Source organism: Symphodus melops, assembly GCF_947650265.1.
Source record: "Symphodus melops genome assembly, chromosome: 1".
Classification (NCBI taxonomy): domain Eukaryota; kingdom Metazoa; phylum Chordata; class Actinopteri; order Labriformes; family Labridae; genus Symphodus; species Symphodus melops.
This window is the reverse complement of record NC_136691.1, coordinates 14,489,788-14,504,750: the sequence shown is the minus strand read 5'-3', so window position 1 is coordinate 14,504,750 and position 14,963 is coordinate 14,489,788. Positions and strand designations below refer to the sequence as shown.

The window sequence follows — 14,963 nt, the reverse complement described above, 5'->3', positions numbered from 1 at the left end:
GAGTGGAGTTAGCACGAGCAAGATGGAGAGCCAGAGTAAAACCCCAGCCCTGTTGAGCAAAACAAATGGCTGGAGGAGACTATCTGCTGCTGTATCTCAGTTCTACCTGTTTCTGCCAGAGAGAAACTGATTTATGACACGCACAAGAAGGTGTGTCCATTCTGAGAGGGATACTGATTGAAAGATGTTTAAATGAGAAATGGGAAAAATTGACAAAGAGCAAAAATGGAGATGGAAATATGGTGTGGAGCAAAGGTACGATAGAAGACAGCAATAGATGGAGCAAAATCAAAGAGGAGAGCAACCTAACTGGCAGGAGATCAAAGTGACAAATACTCCTCCTGTGACCCTGCAGCTCCCGTCTCTAATGGGAGGTCTGGGAGATTGAAACCTTGGACAGAGTTCCTGCGGTCACTCAGCACAGCCAAACTCATTTGATGCTGTCATAACAACCTACCAAGAGATGGACACTTCTAACTCTATATGAAAAAAAGACAGAGTCTAAAAAATATCCTTAGGTGGTAAGTGATGGTTATCCGGAAGAATAGAATAATATGCAAGACAATGTCTAAGCTGATTGACATGTCCAATTCAAATTTGACAAAGAAGTCATTCTTTCTTTATTCTTCTTTTAAATTAATTGTTGAGCGTACATAGACATCCCTGAAAACATAGTGTGACAAGGACTATTATTTTTTTAAGGAGCCACTTTCAAATGTCAAAAATATTCACAGTGAAACAATCAAATTACCAGCCTGAGTGCAAGCTGACAGAACTGTTATAGGACGTAGATTCATGACAGATAAATGGTTGCCATCAAACACGGCATCAAGGTGAATGAAACACACTGACAATTCAATTTATACCCCTCAAGTATGTCAAAGAGGAAGGCCGATTCTTTTTAAAGCCTTTCCTAAAAAAACTAAAAACACAAGTGCCAAAAAATGTTCTCATGCAGATTTCACTCAAGAGTAAAATGTATGCAAGATTCGATGTACATACGTGACAACAAAACGTGTGTGCAGTATGTTTTTTCTGAGGACAAGCTGGAGCTTGATTTAGGTTATTTTGCTACAGCAGCTTGTTACAGTTGTAGAAGAATGATTAAGAATGATTAAGAGAATATTCTGTCCCAATGATCTTTTTCATCAATGTTGTATATTTGAGTTATTCCAGAGTAAAAGGGTTTATAAGCAAAGCATCATTAGCTAAGAGGTGCAGAGGGTTTGTTGGTGTTTGTTTATGGTTCCTATGCTTACTAATGTAGAATTTTATATTATTTGTAAAGGGGATATGTGAAATATTAACCTTAAATGCTGCCTTCAATGCATTGTTCCAGAGCTAGCTTGAAGTAAATCTTCCTCTTTAGTCTGCGTGTCTTTTCTGTCCTCCCAGGGTCAGTGTTCACCATCTGAATACGTTCTTAAGACCACTTATAAAGGAGACATTTCAAAAGGGTTTTTTGCTCCAAATAACCATTTCTACAAGTCGAAACCTAACACCTTCGTCTTTGCAGACAAACCATTCTTTTAGTTAAGACCCTGGTATGTCCTGGTTATGTTTGAATTCTACCAATCAAACAAAATAATGAGAAAAAAAGGCCGGAGACACCATATCAATTTGATACAATCTAATAAAAATAAGAAGCGTGTTTCAGAGGGATCGTTTACCTTGACTAACACTCAATGTTCTGATAGTATCAAAGCTTGACAGACAAAAATCTTTAAAGATAAGCAATTATTACCTGTAACCTGGAAGGTGCATTTTCCTGCTCCTGCCTCATTGATGACATTACAAGTGTATTCACCCCATCCGTCTCTATTCAGGTTGCGGATGGTGTACTCTGTCTCATCTCTTTGAGCATCAAATGCCCCTGCATGGAGCAGTCGGTTGGATAGAAGCCACTCAAACCTCAGCACACGGGAAGGGTGGGCTCGCAGCACCCTGCAGGTCATCACCACAGGCCTGCCTAAGCCCTGGCGCATCTCCATGAAAACCGGCTCCACAGTCGGAGGATCTGCGGAGGAGACAAACAGAATCAGATGGGTTCAGCTGACTTTTGTTAAGGACAGAATGATGTGTCAAAGATGTTTATGAAAGAATGTTTGGACAAGGAGGATAAAAAAAGAAGAAAAAGAGAGTTAGTAGGAGGAAGGTTTTGCTGTCTGTACATGACAGTTGCCATTCAGGCAAGATCTCTCACGGTCAGACAAGTTTATATCTGACCAGTGAGAATATCTGGAGGACAAAGAAGAAAGCCAAAATATTGAGTCAAGAAGAGTTAGGTATGAGATGAATTAACGGGAAATGTGTAACATTTCGACAAGGAGATGTTATAAAAGTGATGAACAAAGGAAAAAGGCTCTGAGCAAAGAAGCACACCCACAGCCTGAAAAAGACAAAATTGGAAAGAAAACACAAGCTTGCCTAACACATGTTGACAATAAGCACAGACAATGACAGAGAGAGAAACACAAGAGAGGTAGTCTCGTGTTGTAACGTGAACAAGAGGGGTTAGCGGGAGAATCAGGTGGGATATTCATGTACACTCAGAACATTTGAAATAACTTTAAACAATCAAAAGCACATAGTCGATACAGCTTAGCCACTAATGAAGAATGGCGTGCGGAAACAATTGCAGGGAGAGTGGCAATGTGCGCAGGAAGATCAATTTAACAGGTAACCTGGAACAATGTTCCGAGCAAAATCAGTCACGCTTCACAGAAAATGGGTAACAGAATGATGAAGTGCACCACACGCTTTCAAAATGTAAATTAATAACTGATTGGAGTATCTGATAGGCGTCACCTTTTCCCACGCAGAGAAACTGCTGCAGAATTATTCAGCCTGTCACCTTAGTGTAAAGTGGGCGGCTGCACATGACCTCTATGCAACCCAGACACTTCCTCTGCATGTATGATTTTTTTAGATTTCACTCAAGAGTAAAATGTATGCAAGATTCGATGTACATACGTGACAACAAAACGTGTGTGCAGTATGTTTTTTTCTGAGGACAAGATGCGTGTAAGTGCTCGCACATGAAATGGTGATGAATAATTTCCTCTATGTCTAAAGCGTGTACATACTGCTCTCTGCTCTTGTCATGCTCACACAGATGCTTGATAAAAGCCACAACAGGACTTGTGAAATATGGTGAATGCTTAGGAGAAGAAACACAATGACACAGAGCTTCTTAATTACCTTAACATTTGCATAATTTCCTGCAAAATAACGGAGAGGCGGGAAGCTACAGCCAGGGCTAGAAATGCTACTTTGCAAGAATATAATATGTTACAGATCACCGGTTACCTGATTGAAACTGTAATCTGCAAAATAATCATCTACATTATTCACTCACGATAGTATAATCTAATTACTGAGCCTTCCAAATTTGATAGGTTATGAAAATAAATGAGCAGTTTATTAACATTTACAGCATATAATTTGATAACACTATTAATGTAATTATCCAGCATCTTAATACGCCATTTTTAAAAATGATGTAAAGATGCAAAAACGGATAATCTCATACTTACACGCCTGTTTTCTAGAAAGTATTTGGCCTTGTTTTCAAAGACACTCATTTTGTTTTTCTGCAGAGCATAATTGTGTTAACCTCAGACCAGCCAGTGGAGAGGGAAATATTAGGGCTGTAAACATCATAGCATATGCAAAATAATACAAAAACAGACAACAATCCTAAAGAGGGATTTTAGTCTCCCTTACTCGATTTCTAATGATCACAAAAGACAGACAACAAACGTGGATTTAACAAGGCAGCTTCTCTTATTAATGACACACCAGTAGATATAACCATTTTGACTAATGACTGGCTGAAAGTGTGAGCAATAACAAATCATAAGACATGGACTAGAAAAGTAAACAAGAGGTTCGAATTGAAAGGAAGAGGAAAAAAAAAAAGTGTGCCATTTTCACCTGATGCTCTTCTCAAGTTGGAGAGTAAAGCGGCTTTCATCTAAATGAAAGAGCAATCAGTTCCTCCTTCAAATGTGCCTTGCCTGGGCTTTTACCCAGACCCGATGTCTTATCTCTGACTGCAGGAGAAAGGTCTGAATCTCTACTTATCACATTAAAATTGTAGGTTTGTATGTGGCTGTGAATCACAGCTCAGCTCCACAGCCTCCCTGAGTGGCACTAGACCAAATTGCAGTAAGTGCATTTCCATTGACAGAAAAAGACAAATGAAGACAGAGTTGGGGTCTGCTGCAAATGGAAAAAAAATCTCTTATATAACCAAAACATCCTTTAGACAAGGGTACATGCCTCATCTCCCCTAGCGTGCGTCTCATGTGAAGCAGCTGCCTGGTGAACAGGAGGGGAAAGGAGTGAAAAAAGGTCCCTGTGTGATATTCCCTGAACACCACCCGCCATGGTTAGCGTAGCAGCGAGGGCGTATGCAGGGCTCATAGTTTCTGGAAGTCAAAGGCTGAGCGAAAATCCTGAGCACTGGCTGAGATGTAATCCATCATCAGTCACAGGTGGGTTCCTTGACAGTAATTCGCTGAAAAACAACTCTTAAGAGCATAGAGGCCTTTTCCCCACAGTCCATAGAGCCTCCATCTATGGGGAGGAGGACAGATCAAAGACGGGGGCATACGTGTGGGAAAACGTGCACATATGTGTGTTTGTGGAAAAGCTGTCGGGTTTGTGTGAAGCTGTATTTCTTGAATATCGCTTGACTGCTTTACTATAAACGTCAGCTTCGGTCGAGATGGGTCTTTCTATATGCTTCGGATGAGTGCATCAAGAAAAGGACATACAACTCCTATGGGCAAGCCTGCAAGATGAGATTATACTGAAACACTGCATTGGCACATGAAGTGTGTTTACGGTGTAAAAGGACTAGAAGAATAGAAACACAGTGTTTAAGCTCAAATCCATTTACCACAAGTCCTGGGATTAAAACTATTATCAGCCATCATGAAAACAGCCTTCAATACACTGCAAAGTAATATAAGATTTCCAATGTTCTTACTCAAAATGTTGGTGTATACATAAAATACCAGCATAGGTATCTGAAAAAACAAAAGCCTGTTGAAACAGCACTAATTTTGTTCAGTGTAACGTAGAATTTGAAGAATAACAGAATGCCTATATACTCGTTACCATATCCATTGTTGATGTTAAGATGCCAGAGAAATGACCGATTTTACATTGCAAGCCTACTTGACTGTAGAAGGACACTTTTTATCTGAAAATTCTGGAGGAATTTTTTTTTTTTTTTAATTTTCAGAGGAAAAAGCTGACAGGAAAGGCTTTTGTTTTAATCAATCATATTGCTAGTTCCAAAGACAGAGTTATAGTTACTACAGCAAGAATCAACGCAAATTACTCCGTTTGTGAATGAAACGGAATAATATTAGAATGAAGTTAGTGTTTTGGCACACGTGGCTAGGTGAACGAAGAAAAAGACAAAAAAAATGTTTTAATGCAGTATTTTTGTATCTGTCCATTTTTTCATAGAAAGCCTTTCTGCTGCTGAGGGGGAGGATGCTTGTAGTGCAGAAGGAAAGGGTGTATGTTCATTAAATCCATGGGGTAAAACAGGATTGAGGGGATTTTAGGCCCATCCAGGAGCTGCAGCACTATAAAGATCAATTAACAAGTAGGACACACATTTTAACGGCTTTATAAACAACCAAACTGTTGGACATGTCGTCTCTCTCGTGTCTTCGTAGTATAGGAAAGTGGGACACAGTTTGTAAACAACGTTAGTGATCTGATCTGAGGTGATGTCACGGAGCGCTAAGCCCAAGTTGAAATGTGTTTTACTTTTGCGCAGTGCGAAGACTGGCAAGCACAATCTTGCACTGCACTCAGCTCAGCGCCAATATGCTTCAGTGAATCACAACACAATGAATGTCAATGAATGGGTTTGAGAGTGGTATGCAGCGCCAGCAGCATCACCTATCACCCTATCTGAAAGGCCATTCTCTCGAAAGATATGGTCAAGTACTTGAGTTAAGTTTGTACTCAGTTACTTGTATGGCTCTGTTCTTTAAGTGACATCAGTGCTCCTTACTACAAGATTCTCATATCAAAAGTCTGTCCGACGAGTTTTACATTAACATGTGACACACCGGAGCTCCATTCAGAAATATGTCACGTGTTTCACACAGCAGCAGCACGTGGGAGTATAAAAGAAACAGAGGGCTTGTTATGAGATAGACGCTAAAGCCTTCTTGTGGGAGAATAATCTTTGTAGGGTAACATGCTTCAATATCATGTCTTGATAGAGGAAATAACATTCATTAGGAAGTCAAAGAGATATATACAGAATATGAAATGATAGCCCTGATTCCACTGACTGCTAATGAGTCCCTGTGTTAAATAATGTAGGCGAACACTGCTCCGCATCAACGCACCCTCCTTCCCTCGCGCTGCAGCCTCTGCAATCAAACAATGAACTTGAGCACCATCTGCATTACCATATTGTTATTAAAACTTAGAGATAATTTATGAACTTAAACACACAATTAAAGATAATCAATTTAGACTCTCCAGCGTGAGGAGTGGCCTGGTGATCCGCTAATGTTCAGCTCAGAAACTGACAAAGCTATGAATTAATCTCTCCAAGCAGGACTCTGTTTACAACCTACATATTCACTGACCTTTTTCTGGTGTGGGATTTGAAGCGGCTGATCAATTCAACATTATTTCACGAAAAAAAGGGTTGCGAAAATTTCATCCCCAAATGTAGTGAGTGTGTGTGAGCCCTGCTGAAATGCAAAAGATTAATTTGCAGGCGTTAGGCTAATGTGGATCGCTCTAATGTGATTCACATTAGAGCGGGCCTCCGGGTCTAGTAATGCAGGACTTCTTGATGCAGAAAGGAAAATTAATTAAAACAATAATCTTGTAATTCTGCTCATTAGTTTTGCACAGACAGTAGCTCTTTATCCTGGTGTGTCTTTCCTGATGTATGTCAGGTAGCGAGGAGTTGCTCGCTCAGGGGGACAATCGCATGGTTGCATCAGGCAGGTGTCATGGCTGATGTGAGGAGGAACAGAAGGGAAGCCCGGATAAAAGATTCCTGTGCATCTGTGCTGAAGTAGAGCTTGATAACTCTCACTCTGACAGACTGTGGTATCTAGGACAGGAGACCTCTCTAAACCTCTTTCCTCTCTCTATTTCTCTCTGTTTCTTCATTCCTTCTCTCGTGCTTCGAGATCACGCCAAGTCAGTTTGACTAAGAACATTAGGGTGTCACAGCTGGGGATTTGGCGTTTGCAATTCTATTAGAGTGACTACTTTATAGGCGGACGTCTTCAATTCCCTCTACCTCTCCTCCTGGCGTTGCCACTGCCAGCCAACAGATGCAAGTTTTTACATATCAAAGCTGTTGACTTGCCAGAGTCGTTCCTTCACGCCTTTAATGCTCTTTGCTTCAGAGGACCGTACCTCGGTCCCTTGATCAAGTTACTAAACGCGGCTTTGCACATGGCTCACCACCAAAGGCGGGCAGCTCTAGCTGGGACTTGGAAACGCAGGCGAGAAAAGCATCTCAGAGGGATTGGCTTGTGCTTACACACAATGAGACAGGCCAGGAAAGGGGGGGGGGGGGGGGCATACCAACAGTGGTACTAAGCAAACAACAAAAGCAGGGTCGAAGTGTGTTAATGGAGTAAAGGTTCAAGCTGAGAAAAGAAGGGGGAAGGTCTATGTTTTTTAGTGAATGTAACAGAGTCAATATTGTGCTTTGCTGTGTACAGTACATAAACACTTCTCTCAAATATACTCAAATGATGTCTTAGCAAGCCAGTGACTCAAGAACAGATTGTTTTCGCAATTTAAACTCTGACTTTGATGCCGACTATTAAAAAATATAAAAAAGAGTCTGACAGGGAGCACAACTTGCTCTGAAGTCAGAACATTGCAGAATGATTGATTTATCAACACCAAAGCTCTAATAACACTATTTTGCTTTGAAGATGGCGAACAGATGAAAGTGGTGTACGACATCAAGAACTGTAGTGCAAAAAAGGTGCTTTCATAAAATAACATCACATAATGAAAAATAATTGCATTCCCAAGAAACTTGTGTGGAAAGGAAGAGAATTATCAGAAGTGAATTGATGTTCTTCAGTGTGTCTTGAACCATTTGGGTCATCCTGTGATGCAACTGCCAATACAAATCTACCATAGAGAAGGAGTCCAGATTTAATGGCATGTGTCTTTACCTCAAGTCATAAGAGTATCTTTTGCCTAAAACCCAGAAGAATGCCTGATCCATACCAGTGCGAGTGCATCCTCAGTCTGCTGTCACTGAAACAATGGAAGGGGGCAGCCGTGTTTGCCAGAACATGACCTGTCCTGGTTGGTTGTCAAAGGGGGAAGCCCAAAAGCTCAAAAAAAATAAAAAAGTGATCTTAAAGTTAATCACACTATTACATAAAATTATCTATGGCAATTACTCTTTATTCTGTAAATAATGTATCATTGCAAATGACATAAATATTTTGCATTTCCCAGTGAACTGAATTTTCGTGCAGATACAAAAATATTCTGTTCAAGCGATAGTTTTATGAATAATTCAATTATTTCCTTAAATCACTTGTTTGCACAGCAACACACAGTAAGCTCCTTAATGAGACAGCAGATAACCAGCCTCTTTTTTTTAATATAAGTATTCTGAGGTGGATGTGATGTCGTCAGGCTATATGAACTTTAAGTGCACATAGGTTCAAAGAGGAAAAAGAAAATGGTCATGGTTGGGTTTGATAAATGCAAGTTTGATACTAAATAAGCCAAAGAGTCTTTATGTTAAAAAAGCACTTTCAACAAAGTCATTTTTTTCTCTTAAATCTCTTTAAACCATCTCTCAAAGTAATCCAAAGAAGACTCCTATCTTTCTGCAGAAAATGTTGGACATTTTTTTTTTTATTCTTCAGTGATTCGAAGATGTTTTAGCTCACAAATTTAGCAGCGTTGTTAATTGCAGCATAATTGTAGCTGTTGACTAAAAAAGCATCTGGGCAGTGAGTGTTTATTTGTTTATTTCTAGACTCTAATTGTCCTCCTCTGAGAGAAATTGTAGACAGACTACAGTACGTGCCCCTGCTGCTTCCCACAGATCACTGTGACCTCTTTCCTGCTTAATGCTGGAGGCAGTTAAATGCTCTCTGCTGAGAGAGAGCTGCAGCATCATCTATTCTGCAATTGAGAAGCAGACACTTTTGCAGATATGTGTCTCCTTTATGTGGGTTGCTGTACAGTTGATTGATATTTTAATGTTGCTGTAAAGAAAGACATGAGGAGAGAATCAATGTGTAAATGCAGCATTTTAAATTCAAGTTTTTATTTAAAAAAAAGCAATCACCCTTCTTTCAGTTTCGCTTTCAAAAATGTGTCTCTAACACCACGCCGTCTTTGCATGAGACAGCACAGCCAGCGAGTGTTGCTAATTAATGAAGGGAGTCTTAGAGTCCAAATCCTTTGTTTACTTTTGGGTGTCAGCACTGGTGCGTACCAAAGCCACCAACCTTTGATACAGGCTGTCATCACTGAATAATCACAATCAATTCAGCCTATAAAATGTAACAGTCTTCTCCAAAGAAAATAAAAACTTCATTAATTCCCTTAACACAGCACAGTGGGTAACCGCTAAGCTCATACGTGAATGCCATAGCAAAGAGTACAATAAATCTCATGGGGAAAAAAACCCAGGGCAGAGTTATGCTCTAATCCTTGGCGGGATGAACAAATGGGGGGCTCTCTCCTTCCTTTTTGATGAAAATGTTGGTGGGTGATGTGTCAAGTTTACCCTGCTTCAAAACCCAGATTGAGCTGTGACCATGATACAGGTTTACTGTTCACATTTAATACCTTGTTGGATGTTTTCTGCAGCCTTGCGTTTTTGTACGTCCTATAATGAGGATTTTTTAAAGATGGCTGTCAGCGTAAAATATGTTAATTTTGCCATTTACAGTTTTTAAAAGTAGTTCGAAAGAAACATAGTGCCACACAGGTTCTTTCTAGATTAGTTTAAATTGAGATGGATGCATGTGTGGATTAACTAAGTAGGCCATGATTAAACAATGACACACTGGCTATGACACTCAGTTTTTCCATTTTCTATAATCACTTGCCAGACAACGTTAGCCCCCCACATGGATCACTTTAATTTCATTTCTATTCCTTTTCTGTTCTTTTCGCGGCATAGAGAAACATCCGCGGCTCCTCAATGAATGACAACAATGCTTTGAATCCCTGACGTACGTTCGAAATATTCCATTCACATCTACATAAATGAATACAAAATGAATACATGCAGGAATAAATTAGCCGCTCCTTAATTAGCTTTAAAGCCATCTTTGAATGTCAGATCTCAGGAAGAGGTTTCTCAATAAGTGGGAGTGGTAGGGGGTCTAAGGCCTAAGGATACGGTTGCACAGATTCATTGACATGAGTGTAAAGCATACTTAAAACACACATACAAAAACCTACACAAATGGAATAATGGAACCAGAGCTTTTTTACATCCATTATTACTCAATGTGCTTGATTCAAAATCAGCAGATGAAGTCTTCCCCTTATTGTCAGAGGTGGAGTCAGGGTTTTTTCCTCTCAGCCCTAACTCAAGGCACTAGGGGACTGGACTAATTTTACAGCCTTCAGAAGGAAATTGGATGGGCGTGGAAGAAAGAAATAGGAGAATATTCCATTTTAGTCACACTGGATTAAAAGAGGAAAGGATTAATTAAAAAGCATACAAAGAAAACACACAATGGATGCACCACATATTTACTGTATATAGACAAAAACTGCAACATACAAAGAGACAAACTCACACAGATTAAAAATAAGATGTCGGTTTACTTACATTGTACGATCAGCTCCACTACGGCCTCACGTGGCTTTACGTTAAACCCGTTATACTGGCTTGTCTGGCAGCGGTACGATCCCGTCATCTCCCTTGACACATTAACAATACGCAGCACACCGTCATAGCTCTCCATCTGCATGCTTCCGTCCGGCATAGGCGCCTCTTTATCGGCCCGTGACCACAGGATGATGGGCTTGGGTTTTCCTGAAACAAGGCACTCCAGCTCCACTGTGTCACCCTCTCGGGCCACCAGGGGGGACTTGCCCCGGGGGACTGTCAGGTTTGGGGGAACTAAGAAAGAGAAAAACAGAGGAGGGACTGATATGGGGCTCTAGAAAGTCAGCAGACGGGGTAGGAGGAAATGGTCGAATGGGGGGAGAAGTGGCGTGGGAGGTTTGAGGGGAGGCGAATGAGCATCCAAGTTGCAATGGCAATGAAGCGTCTCAGCAACATACACAGCTCTTATGAAAGGATCATGCGGATATTAGCAGCGGTAATGACTAACGATCTGAGCATGTACATGTACTCCAGGCCAAACCATCAAAAAGAGCAGCAGTAAAAGAATTAAATGCAATCAAGCAATGGCAGACAATGAACAATGCAATGAAGAGCATGACAAGCAAATGCACTTAGTGACCCATAAAGCTTCAAGCAATAAGTTCAGGGTAAAAAACTCAAAACTAAATTCATATGTAAGCATTCCAGCATCTGCCTCTAAGACACTAAATCGACAATACATTTAGAAAATAATAACAAAGACAAATGAGAAAGAGTTGGATGACAAGATTGATACCACTCTCACATCTGGAGCCTACAGCAGGTTAGCTTAACTTAGCATAAAGACTAGAAATAAGTGTTGACAGCAGTTTTACATCTTTCATTTACTGTCTTGGTCCAATTATGCCCATGGAGCTCCCTATAATTATCCTTCTCACTTGGCAACTCGTTGGGCTGTCTGTTTATAGTTAGACACCTGGCAATCTTGCTTTGTTTTTTTTATCTGAATAAGTCATGAAACAAATGTTGGAACATTTCCTACAACTGATTCTATCCGTACGTCATACTTTCTATGAATGAGGTTACAGAAGATGTAGAGTCTACACGTTACGGAAAACCAGCAACAATCATCAGGTACTTTCGAGCCATACAGTTTTGGGGACTTTTTGAAGGGGAATTATCCAGTAGAGAGTTCTCTGAGCCCTACACAATTTATTTCTTTTTCTGTCTGCATTTACACCGCCTTGGTGCAGGGAAAGCGCCTACGCTGAGGACCTAAAAGGTTTATTTAATTTGGGTTCTAGGACCAAAAATGGGTCATAGTTCCTGTGGTGCAGAATCAATTAAAAAGGGGGAAGTTTCCAATAGTTCCTGGAACTATAAAAAAGTTCCTGCAGTCCAAAAACACCTAAGCACAAACCTTATTAGTTCCTTGGACCCACAAGCCTCTATTCCCCCAGGAACTAGGCAGGGGAAACTACATTAGTTCACTTTTTTCCAGCCAGAAGGGAAAACATTCCCTGAAATAGGCTCATGAAAAAGTTCTGGCAGTGACAACGAGTCACCAGATAAGAAGGCACTGGAATCCTATTTTCATCTACTCCACATCCTTCTCAGCGGCTAAGTTACATCACCATTCTAAAACACATGCAACATTATTGTCAGGGTTGACATTTGGATATAAAAGCATTACAGTATTCTCATCATCACTCTCAAATCTTTATCACCATATCACATCTTCCAAGCAAAAGTATTTTTGTGATCTTCACCACCACATTACAGCCTTCATAACTCTTATCACCATCACTTGCATCATTAACACTCCTTTTCACAGCGTTTTATTTCTCTGCCCTCCTTCTCATGCAGCCAATCAATTTCAGCACAGCTTCTGCATACACTTCAGTGCATTTACAACAGAAACCCTCCCAAAGGAGATGCAGCATTATCACGGGCCGTGTAACAAAATACGATGCAATAAATATTTTGCCTTTGTTTTACAGACATTTTAGAGCCTTTCAGAAAGAAAACAATGAGTGATAAAGGAAGAACACTGCCAAATTGGTGGACACAATCTGAGGTTACCTCTAGTTTTCCTCTGTGCAAGTGCGTGTTCGTGTTCTATGTTTGGAGAGCAGGAACACTAGCAGTTTGGATCAAGCAGTCTGTTTCCTCTTCAAGTACGCTGGCCAAGTAAATTTGTTTAATTAGTAAACCTGGCAAATGGCATCGGCTCCTAGAGTGCTCTGTGTGTAGATGTGCGTGTGCTTTTGTGTGTTTGTGTATTTCTGTGTGAATTCAAACCGTCAGCACACTCCAAGTCTATTTTGAAGCACTGCTTGCTAAAAGAGTTTACAACCAGCAAGTAGAGGAGTGAAAATCTTCTCAGCAATGACGAAACCATGTCATGCTTCCATGATGATTTTTGAATCACTGTCATTCTGCCCAAACAATGCCACAGCTGGAATAAAGTCAAGCTACATTGAAGATTCACAATGATGAAATCACCAGAAATATCCAGAAAAAAGAAACAGAGTCCAGCAACATTTCTTTTGACCCAAATTCTGTCTAGTGACTGGTAACAATCTTACTGTAATGACTACCCTGCAGCTGTTGGTTATTTCAAAGAGTCAAGAGGTAAAAGCTGGAGTTACAGAACAGTACATATTTCAATCTGCTACAAATTATGAGTAACTGAAAAACATTGTACTGATTCTAAGGTTGTGCAAAGCCCCATCCTCAATGAAATACAATAAAAACTCAGGTATTATCTGTAAATAAAAGTTATTGTTAACACACGGTTATGCATTTATATCATAAATGTCCAGTAGGAAGTTAAGAGTTGATTTACAACTTACATAAAATGTGCAAAGTTTTATTATCACCTTAAAATGGTGTTGATTTGTTTTTGACTATGGGGCATTGGTTAAAAAGTGAAAGAGCACCATGGCACCACGTTTGCAGCCAAATAAGCAGTCACTAAGAGTTGGCTGTCAGATAAATGACGACGCTCCAAAAATCTCTCACCTTTGAGCTCGGTTGGTCTTCACCATTCCTCAAGAAATCGTGTCCATTTGTTACCAAGATGCTCCACAATATACACTAACTAGGAGCGAACATCTGGTTGTCAGAGGCTTTTTCGACGAATTAGTCTGCTACTTGTGTAAATAGTGCTTCTGAGAGTGGTGAAGGTCAATTATAACAGTCAAGTCAAACACCATTCTGAAAAGGGCATTAGCTGATACGCTGATGTGTATTATAATGTTTCTAGCCCAATGAATTAAAGGCCTTGAATATTTATTCTAAAAATCCTTTTTGGTCCGAAGTTTTCCTCCACTTTTTTTTTACAATAGTCAAGTTTTGGATCATTCAGGCAAAACAATAAGCTTAAAGGATACAACACGCTAAAGCTATGCATCGTTGCAAACTGGTGATGATTACTTGTGCTTGAGTCTCTAAAAAGGACATGTGTTGTCATTGGCTCAAATAATATTTCCCATTACATCTTTACACCAATTCTACTGTAGATAGTATACTGTACAATTCATTCTTAAGGTATTAAGTTAGACACACATTCTTTATATTACTTTTTTAGCCATGACAGGCAGTTTGGTTTATTTTAAGAAAAAGCATAAACATGTTCGCCACCATTTGCAGACGATGATGAAGGCTGGTCATTCACAAATAAGTCTTGGCAACAGTAATTGTCAACGAACTGGCAGAAAAAAAATATCTCCACAGAGACAATGACAGCGGATGCTCATTTCATTCTCATACATTTACTGATTGGTATTCTCACAATGTCTCCATTGAGGCAGCCAGGTGTCAAGAGCTGGCATATTTCTTTCTACAGCATATTTTCTCCACTTTTCCCAACGTTTCCTTACGTCCAAACAGTGAAATGGGGAATTGACAGCAGCAAAATGTGGAGCGGGGGCATCCATAAAACCCAGCGGAGGAGAGGTGTGTTCACTGAGTTGCCATCATTACACCTGGCCTCTCCACTGCACGGATAAGGCAGACAATTATAGCCTTCTGCCTATTGGGTTTGACAGCGCAAACACTCGCCATCAGCTGCCATTGTCTGTCCCTGCACCATCATTTTAACACACAAAAAAATAGA

General features: G+C 40.1%; 1 protein-coding gene across 2 annotated transcripts in view; it reads right to left on the bottom strand.

Annotated features, from left to right (window-relative positions):
* The window catches only part of LOC306839172 (MAM domain-containing glycosylphosphatidylinositol anchor protein 2), a 174,983-nt gene that overhangs the window by 38,977 nt on the left and 121,043 nt on the right, over window positions 1–14,963 (bottom strand). The window contains exons 9-10 of one of the 2 annotated variants that reach the window (XM_079367710.1): window positions 10,844–11,164; window positions 1,745–2,017 (exon numbers count right to left, since the gene is read on the bottom strand). In XM_079367710.1, the coding sequence (XP_079223836.1) occupies window positions 1,745–2,017; window positions 10,844–11,164 (594 nt within the window). The remainder of the gene's footprint in view (window positions 1–1,744; window positions 2,018–10,843; window positions 11,165–14,963) is intronic. The other variant, XM_079367711.1, reaches the window with a different exon arrangement.